This window comes from Dermacentor albipictus, chromosome 1 (genome assembly GCF_038994185.2).
Source record: "Dermacentor albipictus isolate Rhodes 1998 colony chromosome 1, USDA_Dalb.pri_finalv2, whole genome shotgun sequence".
NCBI classification, from domain to species: Eukaryota; Metazoa; Arthropoda; class Arachnida; order Ixodida; family Ixodidae; genus Dermacentor; species Dermacentor albipictus.
The window spans coordinates 462,052,551-462,076,289 of record NC_091821.1 but is presented as its reverse complement, the minus strand read 5'-3'; the positions used below and the strand labels follow the sequence as shown (position 1 = coordinate 462,076,289).

Below are 23,739 nucleotides of genomic sequence, written 5' to 3'. Positions count from 1 at the left end.
AGGACAACAGCAACTGTTAACAGGAATCTAACAGTCGAGAAAGACGCAGGCACAGGAGGGAGGGAAGAATGCAAGCGCTTGTGTTCGTACCCTTATTGCTGCGTGGATGCGCGTCGTTATTTAGCACTGATTCCGTTCAACAGCCATGCAAGATAAAATAATTTGACATTAAATTTTTTTTTATTACCTCGGTTTGTTGGAGAGGTTGACATCATGGATGATGCCTGCAAATACGTCTCTCTTGGGAAAATTGTACGTCGCACAAATTGGCCAGTTCGAACAAACAAACGAGCCAAAAAAGAAGGAAATGAAATAGACAGAGACAGTGCAAGGACAGGCCGACACAAACAAACACGCACACAAATGTGAAAGAATATCAACAAGAAATTGTAAATAAAGGAGCGAAAGCGCTGCCGCAGAGTTCACATAAAATTCAATTTTGCGCATTGCAAGTCCCGACACGCAAAATTTGTACACCAAGTCGTATACCAATTAAGTTTGTAATAGAGCTGCCATTTGTAGCTCCCTTGTATTCCAAGGAAGCATGATCTACCGTACAATATGCACAAAGTTACGTTTGTCTTAAGACAATCGTGACAAATGTAACCAGAAGCACATCGCGTACGCATCGACCAGCGACAAACACACTTCCGACGTAGTTTGGGCGTGCTGTCGGAGCGCGCGTACGTGTTAGTCCGTACGATAGTATTGCACTAATTATCGTTGAAATATATGCTCTAACCGATAATCTAAAGGGCAACACATCATGACGCGCTCTTCGTGCATTTCAGGAGTGTGACTGTCACGTGAATATATATGGACGTGAATCTGGGAAGTCCTGGACCCAGCCAGATACGCCACGTGCATAAACCCTGCGACTGCCCAGTAACGCACCCACGCACAGTTACTGATCAGAGGCATTCGTGTCGAAAAAGGTGGTAAAAAAAATTATGCGCCCGAAGAAAAACCACTGTCGTAGAAGTACGCCTTATCGATTTTCTTTTGAGAACTGCGTTTCGATCGATATCCTGATGAGCCACCGTTCTGCCGCCACTGTAAGCGCAGAGGACTGCAGATCAGATGCAGCGCGCATGAAACCGCTAAGGATGAAGCGCGTTTTTCTTTCGCTCTGTTTCGGCGTGCGAACGAAGAAACTGAAGCGGAACTTCGTGGTGTCCTGCTAAGTGCAGCTGAATAGCGTGCCGTTCCATAAATCGGAGATATAAGTAGCTCGCATGATTTGCTTTCGTTATTCGAATACCGGGAAAGCGAGCCGAAAGAAAAAAAAAAACGCTTTAGAACTGTTGCGTAACAGAAATTTTAGTTAGGGAGCCAACCGCACGGGAGCGAATGCGGCCGGCGGTGCTGTATATATATAGTCTAGCGAAATTAGCATAATCTCGCACACCTTTTTAGCTAAGTTTACAAGTCATAACTCCTGCACGCACAAAATGTGCGGGCGGCAATACCTTCTCGTTTTTCTTTTAGTGTTTTTTTTTCGTTAAGGGTAACGTTGACGAGTGTCCTAATTTAATATCGATGTCATCGCGGTATTAATGCATACTTCAACGTTAGTTTAGCATAACAATTAGTGAGGAATTTGAGTAGAGGTGTCGATGTTACCACGCAGTGCGCCCACGCTGTCCCGTGCGGCTGTAATTTATCATACACTTGAAAGGCAGCGATCTGGAACAGAGGCCCAAATTTAGGCGCACTGTTGGTGATGCTCCAAAGTGTTCTACTTAATGTTTGGGGACAGGAACGCGCGATCTCCATGTTAAAGGTGAAGCGCTGGAAGTTTTATTTGAGAGTGCAGCGTTAACGGCGGCCTCAAACAGCTTAGCGCCTTTGCATTGCTATCATGCGTTCTCAGTCAGGTTTAACTAAATTAATCTCATTCTAATTCTAAATCTAATTATAAGCTGCGATACTAAATTGCATGAAAGACAAACCGCGATATCAGGATACATTCGATAGATATATTTTTATAATTTTTATGGCACAAGGGCCAGGCATGGCCCAGGTGCAGCATACATTCGATACAAATAACCTTGAGAAAACATGTGATGTGACACTTCATCACAAAATTACACGAAAGACCTCATCTGTAGTCTTGTTTATAGCTCTGCATGCTGATAGCGCTAATAATATTTGCAAAGTGCTTAACTTCAGGCGTCCTTATAAAGCTGGTAAACGAACCATGGTAAAAAAAAAAAAATGACGACGTCTACTCCAACTTGTGCTATAAATGATCTTGTGGGTTGCACGGGCACGTTGTTAATGCTACACTTTGAATTATTATGCCTTTCTACACAGCTACTGGTTCTTTGTGGAGGGTAGCTTGTAAAGTGAATTTTGTTACTGTTTAGACACAAATAAACTATTGCATAGCATTTCGTCACCGCCCGGTATCTTTGTGCTATAAAGCATATAGCAGGCGGACAGAAGATGCATTTCGCACGATTAATGCGCTTTCCAGTAAAAATGAAAAAAAAGAAAACAAAGATAAATGGAAAACAACATTCATAATTATGATTATTAAAGGCGTGAGGAATTCAATTAAAAATAATGAACGAAGCGACATAAATCAGTTTAGAAGCTGAACCGTAAGCGAAAGTAACAATGTTGTTGAATGTGGCATTATTCGAGCAGCAAGCATTCAATTAAAGACGTTGTAAAACGACGGACGTGAGGCAATGAAGACAGTTGAGCTGGGAATCAAGCCTTGTTAGGGAGAAGGTTTTCCGGGTAGTCGCAAACGCCTCAGTCTCTTCGCGTATACATGCAGCTCTTCAGTTTTCTGATCAGCACGCCCATTCGTTAGGGCCGCATCAAGCTAATGCAACATCGACCCGCTGCGCCGCAGCGTACGGAGTAAGCTGGGCAAACTTTCACGAGACCAGAACCCGGGCGATGTGTGCGGTGAAACCTTGCGGGCTCTTCGTGGGAATCCGGCACGAGAGCAAAGGTACGGAGATTGCGAAAACTTCCCATTTGCCAGCGCCTCCGCTGCGAGGTTCTAATTAACGCACCTCGAGTCGGCGAACTGCCAGAATGTCGCCTTTATCTGAGTTTGCACGCATCAATCAGAAGTGCTCGCCTTGCACGTTTGCGCGGAGATAAATTTGGCTGACAGACTTTTTTAAGCCTCCCAACTCTTAAAAGGGCGCTAAAGAGGGAGAGATAAAAAATCGCATGTGGTTGTATATTACGCTTGTACAATGCAAAGACACACTAGAATTCACTATTACCGCGAGAAAAGTCTTGGTAAGCCAAAAGAAACGCAAAAAAAAGAAAGGAAAAGAAAGACAGGTGGCGAGGCTTGCTTGAAGTTTTCGCGCCATCTCGCAGTGACTTCATGGAATTTGACGAAATTTGTTTGGGCCTAGTTAATTTTTTATCGACAAACATGGACTACCTTGTACTAAAGAAAAAAAAACAGAAGAGATAACTTGGCAGGCTTCGGGAAATTTTACTGAGCCCCCAACGCTACTACAAAAGAAGGCAAAGAAAAAAAAAACTAGTTTCAAATCCATGACTTCACACTGACGTGACGGCGGTGGTGTTGCATGCAGCGCCACATTAAAGGGGGAAAATTGGTACTTTTAGGTTACATTTTAATCAAGTTATTAACGGAAAGGCGACGGAAGTGGAGTTTTAAAACAATACGTTATGAGAAATAAAATGTGATTTGGTGTCTCTATTTACTGTCCCTTTAAGTTCGTCGACTTCCCCGGTGTCGAACTCCTAGCCGTTTTCTGGTGGCCTCATTTGATACGAGGGATTATGGAAACCTGGCTGTACTCCTGCGTTTAACAAAACACACGTTACGGGGCTATTCGTTGATGCATTACTTTGACATTAATATGACAGGACCAGCGCCCGTCCTGTCATGTCTTTATGTGTCCTCTTCTTAAAAGTAGGTCTGGGTTTTACTTTCGTAAGAAAGTCCCGCGTTCCATCCTTCAACCAGAAAAGACCGGCTCTTTGAGGACTTTCTCGCAGCTTACTTAACTGGGAATACCGATGGTTCCCCTTTTTCTGGCATACGTACGGCAACAACGAGAGGCGTGTAACGCGCGTTATCTTCCCATTAACCAAAGTAGTGCCGGTTAATCTCCACTCCACTTATAGCTGCTCACTTCTTTCGCGGCTGTGCCGGCGCGCCTTATCTTCCTTGTCCGCACTTGGCCGCCATTGAAGAGGAGGGGGTCGACACTCGGTTCCCCCTTTTGTGTCGATTCCGCAACACTATCCGATCGGTACGCAGAGGCGGCAGCTCGTTAAAGCCATCGGCCCGGCACGCTCCCCGATAACGGGACCATGGTTAACGGCTCGCGGGAGAGAGAGGGGGGCGCCCTTGAATGGGGAGGCAAATCGTTTGGCCCGCGCCTTCCGATGACTCTCGCTTGCCGCCGGGCCATTTGGGCCACCGGCAACGCAGCTCGGTGACTCTTCTTCCCGGCCGGGTCGGACGGGAGAACCGAGACGCTCTCTGGAGTGGATGCAGCGGTACGCTGCGCCCCCGGCACGTGGGCGTAATTATCGCTTCGGCTGCAGCGTCTGAGAAAGAAGGAACGAGTCTGGACCGACGTCGCTTGTTCTCGCGGACAAAGTTTTATGATTGGTTGACAAAGTTACGGCCTGTAGTCGTGGGGAATGGCTCGAAATCGCCGCGTGCGCTTGGCGGGTTAACAATGCCTTCGCTACCAAGCGCCTCCAGCTTCGATCTTCGGCGATTCCTTTCAGTCAGAGAAATGCCGTTAGGAAACAGTGTGGTGAAAAGCGCGTCTGCAGAAGGTATCGCGTTTGGTGGGTCGCATAAGCGGTCCGAGAAGGGACTGACATCTGATCGACGCATTGCGGTTTCAGCTAAAGCCGACTGCTCCTCTTTTGTGGTTTGTACCGCATGGTACATGGCTGTGCTCCTATAGAGAATGTTATATCTTCCAAGAAGCCAGCTGAGATCACGCTTACTCGACTACTCCCAACCTTTAATTTAGGATGATTCGTCGCTGTGAACGATGGTTGTGGCGATCGAAAAGCCCTTCCTGTGGTGTGTGGTTCTCTTTGAATATTGCTTTGAGCTAAAGTGAAAGGGCAAGAAAAGACACTGCGCATTTGGAGCTTGTACATTTCTAACCTTGTTCCTGCGTGCACACACATTCCACTGCCGCACTGAAAGGAAGATATTGAGATCAATCAAGCCCTATCACAAATTTGTCGGCAACCGATTCGCCAACTGCTGCTAGACAGACTCCACCACGGGTTCGCGCTAAGTGCGCAAGGTTAGCCTATGGTATCAAACTTTTTTTTTAGTTGTTCTTGTTGATGAACTACACACGTGTTTTCACTTCTCCAGCTTGAAAATTCGCGCAAAGACGTACAAACGGCACACAAGCTTTAGGCTGCACGCGTAAGTCGACTGCAGTGAAATTTCGATACATCAAATCTCAAAGGATCGCTAAAAATCATTCGTTATTTTGAAAAATCGTTATATCGAAAAAAATGTGATTCTTATGCAAAATCGTAAATGAAACAAAAGCAGTCGCCTACCTTTGCTGGGAACACATCCGAAAACGCGTTAATGTGTAAAAGCACGGAAAAAAGCACTGAGTATTCGGAAATGAATGCACATTTATTTGATGAAACGGTTCAATCCTCCACGCCTTTGCGACGTTGATTTGCTTTTTTCTAGCGTCCACTTGAGAAAGAATATCCACCTTTTCTTGCAAAAAAAAAAAATAATTGCCTCCGCTTTTCTTTTTTCGTGCTGTTTCCAGAGCTCATCGCGAACGTAGAAACGAACGTCTAATGTTTAAAGCGAGCAAAACAGCCTTCCGACAAACGTGCCGAGCTACCGGGTTAATTGGCGGAAAAAAGACGGCGAGGGCCGGCAAGGCGCGATTGCAAGTGCAGGCAATGCCGATAGGGCAAACGCGCGTTTAAAAAAGGGCAGGAGCATAGAGAAATATAGGCAGGCATACTGATGATGATGGTAGTGGCACATACGGAGCACTTGTCGCTGTTTGTGCCGTTGCGAGCAGATTCTTACGTTTGAAATTCGCTATCGTGAAGTGTTATTAAGATATCATGGCGATCAAATTCGGTGCGTTATTCTGAGAAATTTGGTATTCTGAAATTCGTTGTAGTGAAATATTTTTACATTCAACCAGTGGGCACTTGGTGATGGATTTTCGAAGATTCGTTAATTTGAAAAAAAAATCCTTAATGTGAGGTTCGCTCTAACGGGATTTCACTGTACAGGGTTACACGAGAAAGGTTTCTTGGAAGCTGTAGATGCTAGACTACAGACAAGTTCCGGAGTGTCAAAATTGGTCGGGATCACCTCATGGTTATCCAGTGCTATTTCTTTTTGTGCATCGTCAGTGGTCAGTGCGAAGCATCTGCACACATCAGCGAGATCTGTCGGTAGTAAGTAGTGAATGATGAGGAAGTAGTTACATCGTGCCAGCCCTGGATTACACCTGGTTTCACGAAGAATTAACTTCCCGAAATTAGCCCAACCTGCTCAGCGAAAAGTGTAGCAGCATGCTAACTTTAGCATGCTTCATGCGTGCATTGCAAGCACAGCGTCACTGGCGAGAGCTTTTACATCCTAAACTACAAAGAAGTTCCGCAAGAAAGAGGTAGCCTGTATGTGGTTTCGGAATTTGAAAAGCGAGACTTCATTACATGGATGCCTTCTGTAGTTTCCACACGCTCTCCCCTTACACCATGCCCTTGTGCAGAGTAGCCAGCGGGACACCTAATCTGGTTAACCCCTTTGCGTTTCACCTCTCGTTTTCTCTCTCTCTCTTCCACGCAGTCTCAAAGGCATGCACCATATTGCTACACTCTACTGCTCCTCCTGCTCGAACATTTGGCCCTTCATGCCACGATCTAAACTGCTGTAAAAAAGGAGGTACAGTTTTGTAACATGCTGCAGCGCGCCCCCTTACAGCGCCGCGGACTAGCGATCAAGCAAAAGCTGGCCGGCGAAACCAAGCACGAATGTGCCGTAGTACCCGCGGCACACCGTACGGCACACCGTTTCTTCGAGAGCGCGAATGGCGCTCTCGAAGAAAAGAAAGCGACATCCGACCGAAGCTCATGGTTTCGGGGCACCGAGTCTGCGCGGCTCGCGTGACCCGCGTTGTACCACTTGTTCCCGAGCTTTGCCTCCGAGATCCTGCGCCCGCAGTAAGCTTTGTTCGCACCGCAGCGCAAAGCCTACGCGCACTGGGCAACCACGCGGGTGGCATTGCAACACAAAGCGGGCTTCACGGAGGTTTCGCGGGAGTTCGTAAACGCGATTCTCTTTCGCTCCGCCGCGTTAAATGGCCGCTAAATTTCTAACTTTTCCCCACTCCGGGCTGTCCGGGTATATTTTATCCCAATCCTCCAGATTATTTCTCTCGCCGCGCACTCTCGCTCGTCAACCGCCCACGCTCACCGAGCGTGCGCGCCCGCGCCGCAGCCGGCCGCAGCTCAGCCTCCGCGGCGTCGTCACACTCACGATGTCCTTCTGCGATCCCGAGTGCTTGACCGCCGACGACGCGGAGGCGGCGTTGGCCGCGGCCGCCGCGTTCTTCTTGGACGACCCCTGCAGGACGCGGCGGATGAGCTGCTTGTGGCGGCCCGTGGTCGCCGGAGGAGCCGGCGGCTCGGGCGACGACTGGCCCGACGAGCTGGGCGAGCCCGGCCGGAGCCGGCTCATGGCGCTCAGCATGGACGGCACACGGCGCGTGCTGACGAGAGACGCGCCACGGGTCTCCCTTTGCGCCGCCCGCCGACCCACGGTCGGACCACCGGCCGCCGCGGGAAGAAGGAGCGGAGAACGGGGGGAAGGACTTCCTTCCCGTCGAGCGAGCGGCCGGCACGCGCCCCGCGCATGCGCCGGCCCCCGCAACCCCACGCGAACGCACGCAGGGAAACCGTCGCCGTCTCTATCTCTCACTCTGCGCGCGAAGAACGTGAGCTGTGTGTGTGTGTGTGTGGAGCGAGCGTGTGGGCGCGGTGACTTCCCGAAAGAAGTTTCGTTCTTCCCTCTTCGACCCCCTTTTTTCCGCGCTCTCGCGGGACAACGGTTGTCATGGAAACGGGCCGCCGCCAAGCGTACCCTCGTTCTCTTCTGTCGCCGTGTAAGCCTCTTCTTTCACCGCAGCCACTATCGGGACCCATCATCCCGGCCTGCTACCGGATTTCGAAAGCGGGAAGGAGAGAGCACAACTGCGGCTCTTTCAGACTGAGGGAAAAAAGGAAGGCCCGTAGTTCAGCGCCAAGCACCGGCTGGCACGAGTCGAGTCGACCGTCGTCACTTCGATCTGGCGCTAGAGTCCGCGAAACCTACACCGGTGGCGCCGCACGGCGGAGACTAGCGAAAACTAAACTGCGCGTGTTTTCGCGTTTCGTTCGATATCGCACTGGTGGCGCTGCAATACTAGCGAGGCTACCGGCTCCGCATCTGTCCAATCATGTACTGAGAACTTCCTGGACCATGAGCTCAATTCAAGGAATTTAAATCTAGATGTAACAGTTCCTTTACAGCTTCCGGTAATTGCTAAGCAGGAGATCACTTTAACGACACTTGATTCTGCATCTCATCCAACAGTATGAAATAATGTAATATGGGCGCGTATATTGTACCTTGTTTCGGGAAAATTTCCCTTACGCTTAGAAAGTAGGACATCATTAAGTGGCAATGGGTATTGATACTTGGTCTCTTATTCCAGAGTTCTCAGCGTTATTAAACGTTTTGAGCCAGTTCGAGGAGTTATCTAAATCACGTGCATCATGACATGCTTAGAAAAGACATCTTCGCATGCTTAGAACGGTCATCGCTTCATAAAGAGCTAAAGAATATACAGACATTTAAATATTTTTGCCACAAAAATAAAAGAGGAAAGAATTAAATTCCTCAGACATCACGACAATTCCGACTAAGGGTTCGGCACCATCTCTTCCACAGTCAATGTCGTTGGCCAAGGCGATAGCCAACCACATCTTTGAAAAATCGTGCCTTGCACTCTGAAAAACGTTTGCACCCCTTGTGTGGTACCGTGTCCCACAACAATAATCGTCATCTATCTTGCCCGCATTTCCTTTCTTTAACGGTACGAGCGCGGTACTTCGAAATCATAACACGTCTTGCGCGTTGTCAGCGTGACACAGCCTTCACTACAGGAAAGTACAGAGCGCCGAGTTCACGTTATGTGGCAGATATACACCTCAAAGGGTGTACCTTTGTCTGAGAGTGCATGGCAGCATGCAGGTTTTCCACACTGAGACTCAAGAAAGTTTACACCCTTTGGGGTTTATCCTATCTCACAACAATAATCGTAATCTGCCTTGCTTGCTTTTTTTTTTCTTGAAAACGCCGCGCCCACTACTTTCCTGCCGGGAATACTGTCATGCTGATAACGCGCATGCCGTTCGTTACTGGGAAGTACCGGGCTCGCACCGTTAAAGAAAGGAAATGAAAGTTTTATTTTTCGTTTTTTTCCTTCATTATGTAGCGCTTTTTACTTGCAGTTTTTCATGTTTGTACGTTTTCTATAACATTGTTCTATCACGCAGTTAACAAACATTTTATTTCTACAGTAACGTATTCTCAATGTTATCGACAAGTTATTGCTGCATTAGTATTTATTATTTGTTTGTGGTTTTTATGTTGCCATGCGAAAAAGTGTTCGATTCTTCTATGTTGTACTCCGGGGAGCTGGGAACTAGTCAAGCTGACTTGTCAGCTGTTTTTCCAGCACTCCCTCACTTCATGAGTGAAATAAAGACTATTATTATTATTATTATTATTATTATTATTATTATTATTATTATTATTATTATTATTATTATTATTAAATCCGGACAATACAGATGACGTTTATTGTTGTGTGGCAAGATACAACCCAAAGGGTGTTTTTTTTTTGTTTTAGAGTGTGGGTCCGAGGGAACGTACACTCTTAAAACGGTTGCACCCTTTGGAGTGTATATTTGTCCCACAACAATAATCGTCATCTGCCTTGCTTGCGTTTCCTTTCCTGGAAACTCGGCGCTCGCTACTTTCGTGTCGAGAATGCTGCGTCACACTGATAAGGCGCATGCCGTTCGTGACTGGAAAGTACCGTGCTCGCAGCGTTAAAGAAAGGAAACGCGGGCAGCACGGATGACGATTATTGTTGTGGGACAAGATACGCTCCAAAGGGTGTAAATTTTTCTAAGAGTGCTAAGAGTGTAAACAGAGCGCAAACGCAGCCCCAGCTGTCCGTTGGACTCAGCACAAACATGGCTTCACTGCCGCTGCAGTGAAAGTCCTCGTGAGCGTGAACAGATAGGACGGAGCATGCTGAACTAGACCCCCGGATTCAGAACAATTACGAAACATCCCACAGGCTCCGCGGTTTTCTAATCCGGGCGTTCTGATTTGCCGAAAGCGCGGTGTTCTAGCGACAGCCGCGCCACCTGCGAAGGGTATGCGAAGTGTCTTGCTAGCGATACCGCGCTTTTCCGTCTGCCACTAGGACGTCAACAAGTACTGCAAGATACTCAACAGCTGGAGGGAAAAGGAAAGTGCTCTATGATGTGGTTTAGTATATATATATATATATATATATATATATATATATATATATATATATATATATATATATATATATATATATATATATATATATATATATATATATATATATATACTGACTCGTCTCATACACGCATGCGTCCTGGAAGAACAATACTTATTACAATTACGTCGTCCGAAAGTGCCGTTCATTTAGGTTAGCCATTCGAGCCTCACTAAGGTAACTGGGCTATTGAGAAAAAGAGGCCGGTTACCCTTATTGCTACTTCGAGCAATCTTTTTTTTTTTTCCAGAGGACATCCTCCATGGTGGAAGTAAAAGTGGTCCAATCAATTAGTCGAATGCTACAATGCTACACGCCACGCGCACGGTCACGGTTTCGTCGAAGCACACGGAATTCGATATAGAGTTGGAGCGACTTCGTGCGCTCCGTCGTAGTGCGGAGCGGCGTTACCGGCGTACAAAGTCCATCGAAGACCTTAGGACAACCAGACGACTACAAAAGAAACTTCAACGTCGCATGGATAGATTGGCATCTCGACGTTGGGCAAGATTTTGCCAGTCACTAGACCCCTGAAAGCCACTTTCCCACATCTGGAGAACCATACGTGGTCTACGTTCCTTCCCTGAACAACGCTTCCCATTCAAGGCGCTGGCGCTCTTCCAGGGGCGGCTAGAGGCTGATGTTGCAGAAGACTTTTGTGCAAGGATCGCTGGCCAAGCAACCGGTCCAGGCTTTCCAGCCCCCAGTCGCATCCCTGTTTCACGTGACGGCCGCATGGATCTTCCATTCATAATGGAGGAACTAGAAGCGGCTCTTGCTCTATGCAGGCGTTCTTCATCCGCGGGACCAGATGGAATATCCTACCGCGCCTTGAACAACCTGAGTGATGGCGCACGAAAAGAACTGTTACATCTCTACAACTTATCTTGGCAGGATGGCATGGTTCCCGAAGAATGGAAGATAAGCCGCTTGGTCCCTCTCCTGAAGCAAGGCAAGTCCTCACTTGAAACCACCTCATACCGCCCTATAGCGCTGGCCAGCTGTGTGGGAAAGATAATGGAAAAGATGATCCTTGCCCGCTTGGAGTGGTACCTGGAGCACTACAACATGCTACCGAATTGCATGGCTGGTTTTCGTCGAGATCGCTCTTCCATAGACAGTGTTGTTGATCTCGCTACGTACGTCCAGCTTCAAAAGTCACGCAAAAGATTATCTGCAGCTCTCTTCTAGGATGTCAAGGGGGCATACGATAACGTATCTCACGAGGCTATCCTCGATGCTCTTGAGATGGTTGGCCTAGGTGGTCGAGTTTTCCAATGGATCTCTCATTACCTTTTTATGAGATCGTTCTTTGTCTGTACCGGTGATGGTAAAACCGCACTACACTACACGTACCGAGGTGTACCTCAAGGCGGTGTACTAAGCCCTACCCTATTCAACCTCACACTCATTGGTCTCGTTGATCATCTGCCAGCAGCGATCAAGATATCCATGTACGCCGACGACATATGTATATGGACGTCAGGTGTGACACGTCCTCAGATACGTGCAAGACTTCAAAAAGCTGCTACTCTAACAGCTCTATACCTCCGCAACCAAGGTCTTGAAATCTCGTCAGACAAATGTGCACTGATGGCGTTCACTCGCAAACCAATGACACCTTACGCCATATCAATAAATGGCCAGATAATTTCTTATGAGAAGACTCACAAATTTCTTGGCATAATCATTGATAGAGATCTCTCATGGAGCCCGCACGTTACCTACTTGAAAAAGCGTCTGACAGCAATCTCCCAACTTTTCAAGTTTCTGGGAGGAAAGACTTGGGGAATGTCAGTGCATGCAATGTTGGAATTGTACAGGGCTCTTTTTCTGGGCTTCTTGAGATACAGTTTGCCCGTACTGACCAACACCTGCCAGACAAATCTTCGTGCTCTACAGGCTATTCAAGCTCGGGCTCTCAGGGTTGTCTTGGTTTGCCAAAATGCACATCGACAGCAGCGACTATTGCGATTGCTCAGGACCAACCTATACAGACACACATTGCGGTAGAAGTGTTGAGAGTGCACATTAGGCACGTTGCCCGTGCCTGTTCCCACCATCTGGCAACACTACCATCAGAAAGGCCGCAGGCAGCCTTTTGTACTACGATTTCGGAGTATTACACCTGCCTCCCATCAGGCTACACCCCCGCAACTAAGCCATCGATTCCTCCATGGTGTTTGGCTCGACCCGCAGTGCACCTCACCGTACCAGGAATCAGGAAAAAATCTGAGCTGTCATCACCAGCTCTTAAACAACTAACTCTGCTTCTTTTGCACGAGAGGTACGCCGAACACGTACATATTTATACTGATGGATCGGCAACTCTCCAGTGTTCCTCTGGAGCCGTGGTCTTCCCAGCGAAAGCCACCACCATCAGTTTCAAGACATGTCACCCAACGACACCGATGGCCGCGGAACTTGCAGCCCTTCGCGCTGCACTTCGCCTCGTCAACCAAGAATAACCTCGAAGGTGGTCAATATTCAGTGACTCCAAGGCTGCACTGCAATCTTTGCTATCGGCCCTGCGGCGCGGACCACACGAACAACTGGTATTTGAGATTAGAGAACTCATTGATACCTTAACTGAGAAAGGACACCACGTGACATTTCAGTGGCTTCCAAGTCACTGCGGAGTCATAGGGAACGAACACGCTGATAACGCTGCTCGGTCGGCTCTTCAAGGGGACGAAGAGGAGCCGATACCGTTATCAAGGACCGATGCCGCTCGAAAACTTCGAACGATCAGCCGTCACATCACGTTATCCTTGTGGAACGCTGGAAGTTTTCACAACTACCGACTCCACCAGCTTGACTCCTCCCTACGCCTTTGTATTCCAGCTGGGCTCTGTCGTCGCGAAGCTACCCTGCTTTGTCGCCTATGGCTAGGGGTGGCTTTCACCAAGTCTTTCGCTTACCGAATTGGATGGGCCGACGACGCCTCGTGTGAGGACTGTGGTAACGAAGAGACTTTTCAACACCTTCTTTGTGACTGTCCTCGATATAATTTACAGAGACAATCACTTGCAACCGCGATAGCGCGTTTTGACCGCAGACCTCTCACAGAGGAACTCCTTTTCAGATACCGCCATCATAAGCCATCGCAGCAGAGGGCGACGAGGGCACTGTTGCGGTTCTTGAGGGCGACAGAACTGGACAGGCGACTGTAGCCTGAACAGATGTTAATGTTGCTACAAGTGTCAGTGTGCTGTGCGATGACAGTGTTCGGTGACAGTGACCGATTGTGATTGTGTGTCTATGCTCCTTCCTTTCCTTATCTCTACTTTGTTTCCACTTTACCTCCCCCTCCCCTCTCTCCCCAGCGTAGGGTAGCCAACCGGATTTTTTTTCTCTGGTTAACCTCCCTGCCTTTCCCCTTTCCTCTCTCTCTCTCTCGAGCAATCTTTTCCCGAATGTAAAACTACATCTGCGGTAGGATGAACTGACCGGAGCTGTTTATTGCACGGTGTGATTGCTTAAACAAAATGCAGAACTAAGACCTCAAACGATTGCGTTTAGCTTAAAAGGCCATTTTTTTATTATTGAGAGGGCCCACTTGTACACAGAACGAGCAGAAACTTAAAGGCAAGGTCCGAACTCCTTGCGCAGAATTCAGCATGCGTATCACGAGCAGAAGCTGTAATAAAAAAAGTATATAACAAAAACAAAGAAAAAAATCCCGGCACGGAAATAGGGCACACTAATCAAGTCACTTCCGAACGATTTCGCACGACGGTGAAATGCACTAGCACTTTGCGTCACAGAAATTACGGATCCATGTTTTGCACGAGGCCTTAATAGATCAGGTTGGATGTGTCTGTATGTCTCTTGAGTCTTCCCCATTTCGTCCAGGTCTTTCGCGCTGCTTTACTATGCCTTATTAGTGAGTCAGGGCGTGTCCTGGAGTCTCCGGAGTCGGGAACCTCAAGGCGCCAGCGCCCGCATAGGCTACATTGCAGGAGGGCACTGCCTCTTCCCCTGCAGCCTCCCCCCCAGGCCTTCCGTCCTGAAGGCCGACCCTCCTTCGATGCAGTAATTTATTCATTGGTTTCACAGTAACAAAAAAAATGTGCAGAGAACATTAACGACGCCAGTCCATGTAAGCGAACAGCCAAACGCTTCAAGAAAGCTATTCGTTTTATTAAAGGAATGCTACCCTAGCAAAAATTCTAATAGAAGTTTGTATTAGTCTAATACAGTTTTGTATTAGTTGTATAAGTTTTGTATTAGACCAATAGAAATTTCTATCAGTTGTACTGATTGACCTATAAGACCAATAGAGCCTATGTATTAGGCGTATTAGTCTTATACAAACAGTGTTGCATGTCTGCTAGTTTCATTATTAGACTGATACGTCCTATTGACTTTATACAGATTATTGCTGGTCTGTTATGCAACATGCATTGTTGAATTTTGTTTCCCCTTTTTGCTGCTTGTTTAATGCGAGGGTGAAAGTTCATGAAAAATTAAGTCTGTATTGGGGACTATTTGCAGAGAGGTCTCTGATTATTCGCTGAATAATAAAGAACAAAATGTGCAGCACACAGCATTCGCACGTTTGTATTAGTTTCATCGCACTAAGCTTATCTCTCAGCGATATACACGAAAGCGATCGACGCGCGCCAACATGGTCTTGCTAATTTTCTTTCACTGGCGACGTCTCATAACTAGGCCTCTGTTGAGCCTCGTCGCGATGAGTCGTGAGGAAACAGCTATGTTTACAACGCAACAAATACTTCGCCACGAAAAAAAAAAAACACAACGAACAACCAGCCGTGACCTGCGAGGCAGAGTCGCGATGCCCGGTGGGTTTACGAACGATGGTGCAATCGCAGCAACCATAGTTGTTTGCCACTGAAGTTGCGTTAGTCCCGTATCTTCTGTTGAAGTGCGCATAAAGCAGTGTTAAACTTGTAACCTAAATTGATAACTTAATACCCCATATAAAAGGCCGTAATATTTTTTGACACCAATGAGCAGTATCGCAGAGAAGGGAACACGGCAGGCGGGAAGATCGCAAAAGTACGGCCGTAGTCAGCCGTAGTTGCGCACAGCACGTGTGCATTGGCGGCTACCATGTTGCAGTGTACTGTAGCCATGTCAAGGCGAGGTGTGCGCGATTTTTAGTGAATTAACGATGTGTTTTTAAGGAACCCGAAGTGCTGGCGTCTGCGCAATCTTATTCCTGCAATATAATACTTGGATATGGGTGTTGTGTGACTTCAAAACAACGGAAGGCAACTAGTTTTACCCCTGTGCTTCGTGGATCTATCAGCGTGCATCGATGTGATGTGTCTTCGCCGGCGCCGATTCCTTTCCATTTGGAGGTAACTATTGTACTTATTTATGCTTCTATAGTATAGTATAAAGTTGTTTCTTTTTATCCCAATGGTGGATGCACTTCAGTACAGTGTGATTGGGCCGATTGTTGTGCGCATAGCAGCAGTGACATGCATGTTTCCGACAATGCTGTGCAAGATTTCTGTCTAGAGTTGTTCTTTATCTGCCTACAGTTTCGATGTAACACACAGAACATTTTTGGTGCATTTTATGTGCTGTCTAATTGTTTTGTCATATCAGATGGCGTCATTTTTCTTTATGATAAACATATCGAACTAAGCATATCAAACTTTGCCCTAAAATTAGTTTGGAAATTACGGGGCCATATTATTCCAATTTAGAAGCAAATATTGCCTGCTTAAACATTTAGTGATAGAACTAGCACCCCTGCTTTTAAATGTTTCTATATGTGTGTATGTTTCAACCCAGGTTTTTCTGACCACCCCAAAAGGACGTTCTCTGGTCGAAGTGGTGGAGTAAAAGCTCTGGCAATCAAAATTGCTGACCTGACGAAGATCTCGAAAGAGAAATCTGTAAAAATATTTGTGTGCTAATAAATGCTCCTAGCAATTATGCCTGTTTTTCATTCTGTAACTGGTGCATTGAGACCTTTTCTTTCACACCAATAGACCTATTAGACTAATACGCCGATGTACCTATTAGACTAATACGCCGATATACCTATTAGACTAATACACCAATAGACCTATTAGACTAATACACCAATAGACCTATCAGACTAATAAGCCAATAACCAATAGGTCTATTAGACTAATACACTAATAGACATAATAGACTGTATTAGTGTCAATAACCTCATAGGCTATTAGTTTTTGTATTAGAATTTTTGCTAGGGTACGCTTGAAGGCGTACATACGTTGCATTGGGGACATGTGGGCAGTTTGTTGTTTCGTTGCAATATTCCCTAGAGAACACAGCCGTTAACCTGCACATCTGTGATTGCACAATATGATTGCACATAATGTGCCTCTCGAATGGCTGTAATAACCAACAACTGGGTTGCGCGACAGCGCATGACCTTTGCGTCGGCCTTTCTTTGTCGTCGGTGAAGGTACGAACGCCAACCAACGACCACGAAAACGGAGAAAAGAAACAACGAAGGCCATTCGTAAAAAACAAGAAAAGTAATTAAAAAAACCTTGTGCAGGCCCGAAATGAGCACTGTAGCTCCTGCCCCCGGAGTACACTTCCGGAGTCTCGCTCGCGGCGTCATCTTTTGGCGATGGCTTCAACCGAAACTCTAAACCATGGTACTTAGCCGTTGGCATAATTGCGCCGGGAGGCAATCATTAAAGTACAGTGGTGCTTTTAACTTCTTTCGACGGAGATAGTACGCAAAACAAAAACATTTTCAATTAGTTCTGTTTAACGAAAGCGCCGCAAGGTGGCACTACTAAGAGCGCTGCTAGAAACTAGGAAGCTTACCAGCAAATATGCGGCCTGTAGGGTGGGCAGCACAGCAACAAATAACGTCAAGCAGAAAGTCAGAGAGGCTGAGATAATCTCATGGGTGGCGGCAATGGAAAAGAAACCTGCCATGACTACTTAGAGGAAAAAACGAAATAAGGAAAGAAACAATTTATGATAACTCAAAGGGAAGCTCATCACTTTTTCGAAGCGAGATCCGGATGCCTTGGAACAAGCACCTATAAAGCGAGATATAACAAGGAAGAAGAAGCATGTGCTTGCTGCGGTAAAGCTAGGGAAACTGTGGAGCATGTTTTATTAGAATGTGAAGACGTCTACCCAGCGGTCGATTTAGGCACCACTGGCCTCCTTCAAGCCCTTGGGTTCAGCGCGAGCAGTGGAAAAGCAAACATGTCTGCAATAGGCATTAGTAAGAGGCGATTGGAGGATTGGTGGAAGAAACGTAGGGAAACGACAAAAGACGGAGACGTACAAAAGCACAGTTCGTAATCGGGGATCAGAAAATTTGGGCGTGGTAGTTCATAGTGTTTTTCTTTTCTTTTTCATTGTTTAACCTAGGTAGGACATTAAGCAGTATAATAGCAAGAGCTTGAAGCTTGGTTCCAAAGGGGCCGCTCATAACATCCATCCATCCATCCTGCGAGCGTGAAACAACCAGGCAGCATCAAAAAAAAAAGGCGAGACAGAGACAGTAAACTCGATTCAAAAAGTGGCAACAAAGAAGACCACGGAGATTTACAAGAATGGCAAGAAACAAATTAGAAGGGAAAATCAGTACGATAATACGAAGGCAGGTAGTGCTTTGCTATTTGACCTTCGAGCTGCTTGCCTAAGGAAAATACATACCGGAGCAAATATTCGCAACAAGATGGGGCATATATGTCTTCTGGCGCAATGATCCGGAAAACACGCAGCACATCCCAATGGAATGCGAAAAGATTCACCCAGTGAGAGCTGTAGGTAACCTACACCTTCCAGAAGCGCCTGGATTTTAAGTGGACAGAAGCATCAACCAGTCAGCAGTCGAGATAAGCAAGGCACGCTTAGAGTATTGTTCGAAAAAAAAAAGCAGAGAAGCGATCAATAGGAATGGATCCGTCACAGGCCTAGGTAGCGGTACAGGGTAAATAGAGGAGTTCTGAGTAAAAGAAAAAAAAAAGGTTAAGGAGATGAATATAAAGATGCTAGAATGAAAACACATGATTAAATAAAGCAGGCTAGCTGACCATTCCTTACCGCTCCGTTGCAAAGGGGATGCCCATAAATTACCATCACGCCTCGCCTACGCTTCCGGTCTTCCCGGTACACTAGAAGCGACAATGCGCATGCGGAAAGGCTGCATCTAGCTCGCATCTAGCTATATCTAGCTACATCGGAATCTAGTGAAATGTTTTCGCTAATTTAGTGAGAGCTTTGCCCTGTCCGGCGTGTGTTTCATATATATATATATATATATATATAAAATATCCTTGATAAAAGCCGGCTCCCAGCAGATACGTCAAAATAAACTTTTGTCTTTTCAACTTGAATTCGCTCGGCTAGATATTTATAAACGAAACCGAATTTCCAGTCTGCGCAAGCCGACTTACAATGAAACACCGTACTTCAAGTTCATTGCTCTACTAAAAGAAGACCTCGAAATACGAGGGCAAGATTAGCGGTGTTTTGTTATTAGTTGCCTTGCGCAAACTGGGGATTTTTTTTTTCGGTTACCGTTCATTAGCTGCTTCGTCAAAATCAATTCGCCAAAATCAATAAATGCTTGTATATTTGCATAAGTTCGAACTTAAAATTGTGCATCGCATCCAATGAATATCCGGTTCGCCACATTCTCCCTAGCGACGTCCTTATACCGAATTGCTTGGCACCTCCAAAACCGTTCGCTATAAACGTGACTTCCTTGTAAAGAACGCGAGCAGCACCGCAAATACTAGCGCGGGCTGTGCACGTTCGACGAGAGAAAACACATATTTAAACGCGAATGCATGCAAGACAACATTTGCGAAATAAGTCGCGAATTTTTTCTGCGCGCACTTTGACGAAATCTGCGACCGCAGATCGTCAGATGCCGTGATCGCCTCCCTTGCCGGCGAAATTATTGATTCGTTTACAGACTGTCGACGACATCGTCGTGAGCTGTGGCATGTTCGTCAGCCGTCGCAACCGGATGCCGCGTAACAAGCAGCGTACGAGTTGAGAGATGCGAGTAGAGTGAGTTGCGTAGTGCTGCAGGACTCAAGGCACATCGACGTCGGCACGCTCGTCAAGCTCGTCGCTCACGCAGCTGCCGGCGCAGAGCGCAGCTGAGTTGCGTCAGCGAGTGGCAGCAGATGCACCACTACGTGACGTTCGTTGTAAATCAGCAATAGAGACTTTTAGCCTCTCCGCTATTCCGGCAAACGGGAGCGGTTTAGGCGGATTGCCGGATTTGCGGGGGCGTAAACGTGAGCGGCCAGAGCGGTGCAGCCGCCTGGTAGCGTAGAGTTCAACCAGACAAACACAAAGCTAAAACTGCAGTAACCCACTCTAATTGTGAACACGATTACGCCACTGTCGAGATTTACAGCACCAGCTAAGCAGAATATAGTAATTAGCTTTGTGTTTGTGTCGTTGAGCTTTGCGCCACCAGCTGGCGCCACCAATCTGGCCGCTCACGTTTACGCCCCCGCTAAACCGGCAAACCGCCCGCGCTTGCCGGAATACCGGGCACGCTGAAGGTCTCTAATTCCGCACTACGGGAACGCCTAGATTCTTTCGTTGTACGCGTAAATTCGTTCTCGTAGTTTTCGTTGCGGAGGCGTTCACAATGCATCTGAATGATAGGAATTTGCCCGGGACATAATTAATTATTCGCTATACAGTTCATTTCGTTGTAGAGGTGTTCGACTGTATTCATTTTTTCCGTTTCTTTTTTAGTCTGTGGCGCAAAACCGCGGAAAAAAAAATGTGATCCGAGGGCGGGCCAGCACGTCAAGCGCGGGCGGCGGCAGTGCCCTCGAGCAGGGTTTCAAAGGACTAACGCTGCTGCTCACATGCTAACTTGATGAGCGCGTAAAATTGGACCAAGTCACCCAGCTTCCCATTTCCCATTTTTGTCGCTGACAGGATTCACAGAGAGCCTATAGAGACTTCGCGAAGCGTTCTATTGCATATCATTATGCGCGTGAAAAAAAAAATTATCTGAAATAAACGGGAAAATATCGTCCTCTTGTGTTTAACATTGCCTGTTGGCTGGACTATAGAAAGCCGCGCCGCGCAATCTGCAATGTCCGGAGCCGCAATTTCGCGCTGCAACGCACCCGCAATTTTTTTTAGACAAGAGGCCGGAAAAGGCAGCCGTGTTCAACGCGCTTTGTGCACGCCGAACCAAGGTGCACTGAAACATCGCTTAGCGCATACACACTCTCTCCCTCTTTCTCTCCATTTCTACCGCTGCGTGGTCTGGCTGATGGTACAGCTTAAAGCTGTGCGCAGCTTCACAGTCGTCAAGGGATGGCGCCCCGCAGCCCATCATCGTCGATGGCTTCGACATAATGGCTCTCAACTGGTGGTCCAATTTCCTCTCCCGGAAGGACCATTAAACGGCACTGCCCGGGGCTGCGCTACGTACGCTTCGGCTGCTGGCTTCACTCCGCATACGGACCGTACGTATTTTGCGTATCGTTACAGTTCGGTGCAGCGTCCAGGACGATCGCGGGGAACGATTCTTGGTTCGCGATGCGGTGGGTATAATAACCAACTGGCGCGTTGCATGACAGCAACGCGAAAGCGACATATATAGCGTGCAGGCTCACTCGGGCACGTAGAATACTACTACTACTAATAATAATAATAATAATAGCGCCGCTAATCAGGACGAGGACGGCGGGAAGACGCGCAATACCGAGGGCACGGTCACGCGAGTGTATACCTTGTCACGCGATTGCCCGATTGAGGTCTCCTGCCTGTAAGGAACGAACCGGCCGCGGATGCTGCTGCGCGCAATGCGTCGAACATCTGGAAAGCACGCGACGACTCCAGCGGCCGAATCGGCCTTGACGTTGTGCTTTTACTTCTAAGCGCGTAATGGCGGGGACAAAAAGCCCCCTGTCTGCTCGTGCACAAACTACGGACGCACTTTGTCGTTGAACACCAGCCGCTGCTGCGTATGGTATAGTGGCACGCGTGCGCGAGCGACGCTCACTGTTCGGGGCTACTGGTGATATATATATATATATATATATATATATATATATATATATATATATATATATATATATATATATATATATATATATATATATATATATATATATATGATCAACGCGCCACGCGGGCCCCGCCTCAAGTCAGAGGTCATGCCGAGGAGCTGCGCTGATTCTCAACCTGCCGGGTTATGCGTACGCGTAGTGTCAGGAGGGCAGTTATTTAGGCTGTGAAGAAAAAAAATAATGCTATTTCCGCTATCTTTTCGTGACACATCCACTCGTATCTCCAATGTAAAACTGTGCAGGTCGACTGCTCTATAGTTTACAGACTTAGTGAAACTAGACTTTTTTTTTTTTTGCGCGCGTTCCATGAATTTCGTTGCAGTTGGCCTTTCAGAACCGGTTTTGGTACAGCGGAGCGCAAACACTTGCCTGATCGCGGGACTACTCCGACTGACAGTGGCACCACCGCGGTTGGCACTAAAGGCGTCGGATCGTAGGTCCCTCAGCTTAAAGAAAAAATTAGGGCGATAGCGGACAAGCGCGTGCTAATTGCTTTCACAATTTTTTTTTCTACAAGGAATGGCATTTTCAGGCACCATGTACTTTTTCTTTCAAACATCCCTGGAACGCAAGTGCTTTGTGTTAAAGGGACGCTAAAGATAAAAACGATTTAGGCTATTTGTACAAAAAAAAAAGAAAGACGCTTCTGCATTAACGAAAAAGACGCCCTTAGCGTGAGAAGAGATTTGATAAGCCAAAGAAAAACGCAAGAACGATGGACAGGCGGAGACGCCATCGTTGTGTTCCCGCATTAGCCCGCCGAGACGTCATTGATTTTGAGGGACGTTTAGTCGGGCTTTCTTCACGTTTTATCAGTAAACGTGGACTACGTCGTATTCTAATAGAGCCTCCGACTCAACTTGGCGAGTTTCGAGAACCTTTACGGAGCCACAACGACTCAAGTGTGAAAAACAACAAAAAGGCAGTTAGATCTTCATTTTCTAGTTCAATAATTAATCCATCGAAGCAGAGTTACCGAACACAATGTTTTGAAAGAATGCCTTAGCAGTACTTAGTATACTTTATTATATATATTATACTTCATTAGATTCCCTTTAGTGTCTTTTTCATATCATTGCACGTTCTATCAATGTCGCTGCGTATGTTGTCCCTGTGGGTATTATTGTGTTCTTTTAAGTGTTACCTCGTGATATATAGTTGTGTGTGCATTCAATGCGACACATTCACTTACCTACACGCGCTGCTTGTGTTCATTGTGCATACCAGCTGGCGGTGTGTGAGTGTGGGACTGCAGAAGCTGGCCGAGAGACAATGAGCATCGATCAACTGGCTCCTGCACTCCCTCAACCCCACCTTAAGATTTTGATTGCAAAAATGTCATGTCAGTGCAGTAGAGTGGTGCTTAATCGTATGTCAAAAGCCGGCCAAATAAACACCTACTTTGCCGTGCACACAGTAGTCGACCAGACAAGGTCTACCCCTGCGGATGAAACAAATCTAACGGGACACGCTGAACATGAAACAAATCTGAATAAAGCGTCGTCTGATTATAACAAGTTGGCCTTAGCTAACTCCAAAAACGCAAAAACAATATTGTTCCTGACATGTGACGGAATTAAAAAAGAAAGACAAGATCCTATAGTGCAAAACAAAGGAAGAATTACCATTACGCGAAACGACCACTTGCCGTAAAGCAAGAATTTTTTTTCTTTAGAAATGCTGTCAAAAGTGTCTACAAAACAGACGAGCTTGCACGGCTGGTATCTGGAGATCCCAAGCAGCTTTTTTTTTTTTTTTCTGCAAGCCAAGCGGTCTGAAGGTTGTCTCGCATATTCCTCGCGACCATCCAGATGGAACGGTCTCCACGTGAACCACGTCGTTCACGTACCACGAGACCCCGCTACATCGCCCAGACTTTACGTGCGAACGCAAACAGGAAATGCTCTCGCACGTAGATAAGGGCGGAAACGCTTGCTCGAGCCTAACGAGGTGTCGCCTCGAGCGGGGAAACATGAGCACGCCCGTCTCCACGCATCACATTTAAACCACTTTCGCGAGATGCACAATGGCGTAGTTTGCGTTCGAAGGCTTCGGTGAGGCCTTGTTAAAGACGG

The 23,739-nt window shown here is 46.9% G+C and overlaps 1 protein-coding gene and 1 long non-coding RNA gene across 19 annotated transcripts in view; one reads left to right on the top strand and one right to left on the bottom strand.

Annotated features, from left to right (window-relative positions):
• Window positions 1-23,739, bottom strand: part of LOC135902791 (coiled-coil domain-containing protein AGAP005037-like) — a 583,363-nt gene that overhangs the window by 194,371 nt on the left and 365,253 nt on the right. Inside the window, exon 1 of one of the 18 annotated variants that reach the window (XM_070532427.1) lies at window positions 7,520-7,764. The exons of the other annotated variants lie outside the window; for them this stretch is intronic. Within the exon in view, the coding sequence (XP_070388528.1) occupies window positions 7,520-7,732 (213 nt within the window). The 5' untranslated portion in view covers window positions 7,733-7,764. Of the gene's footprint in view, window positions 1-7,519; window positions 7,765-23,739 lie in introns of those variants that run through there. 18 annotated transcript variants of the gene reach the window in all.
• Window positions 15,631-16,538, top strand: LOC135902839 (uncharacterized). The gene is made up of 2 exons (XR_010564623.2): window positions 15,631-15,952; window positions 16,395-16,538. It is a non-coding gene; the product is annotated as an uncharacterized lncRNA (long non-coding RNA).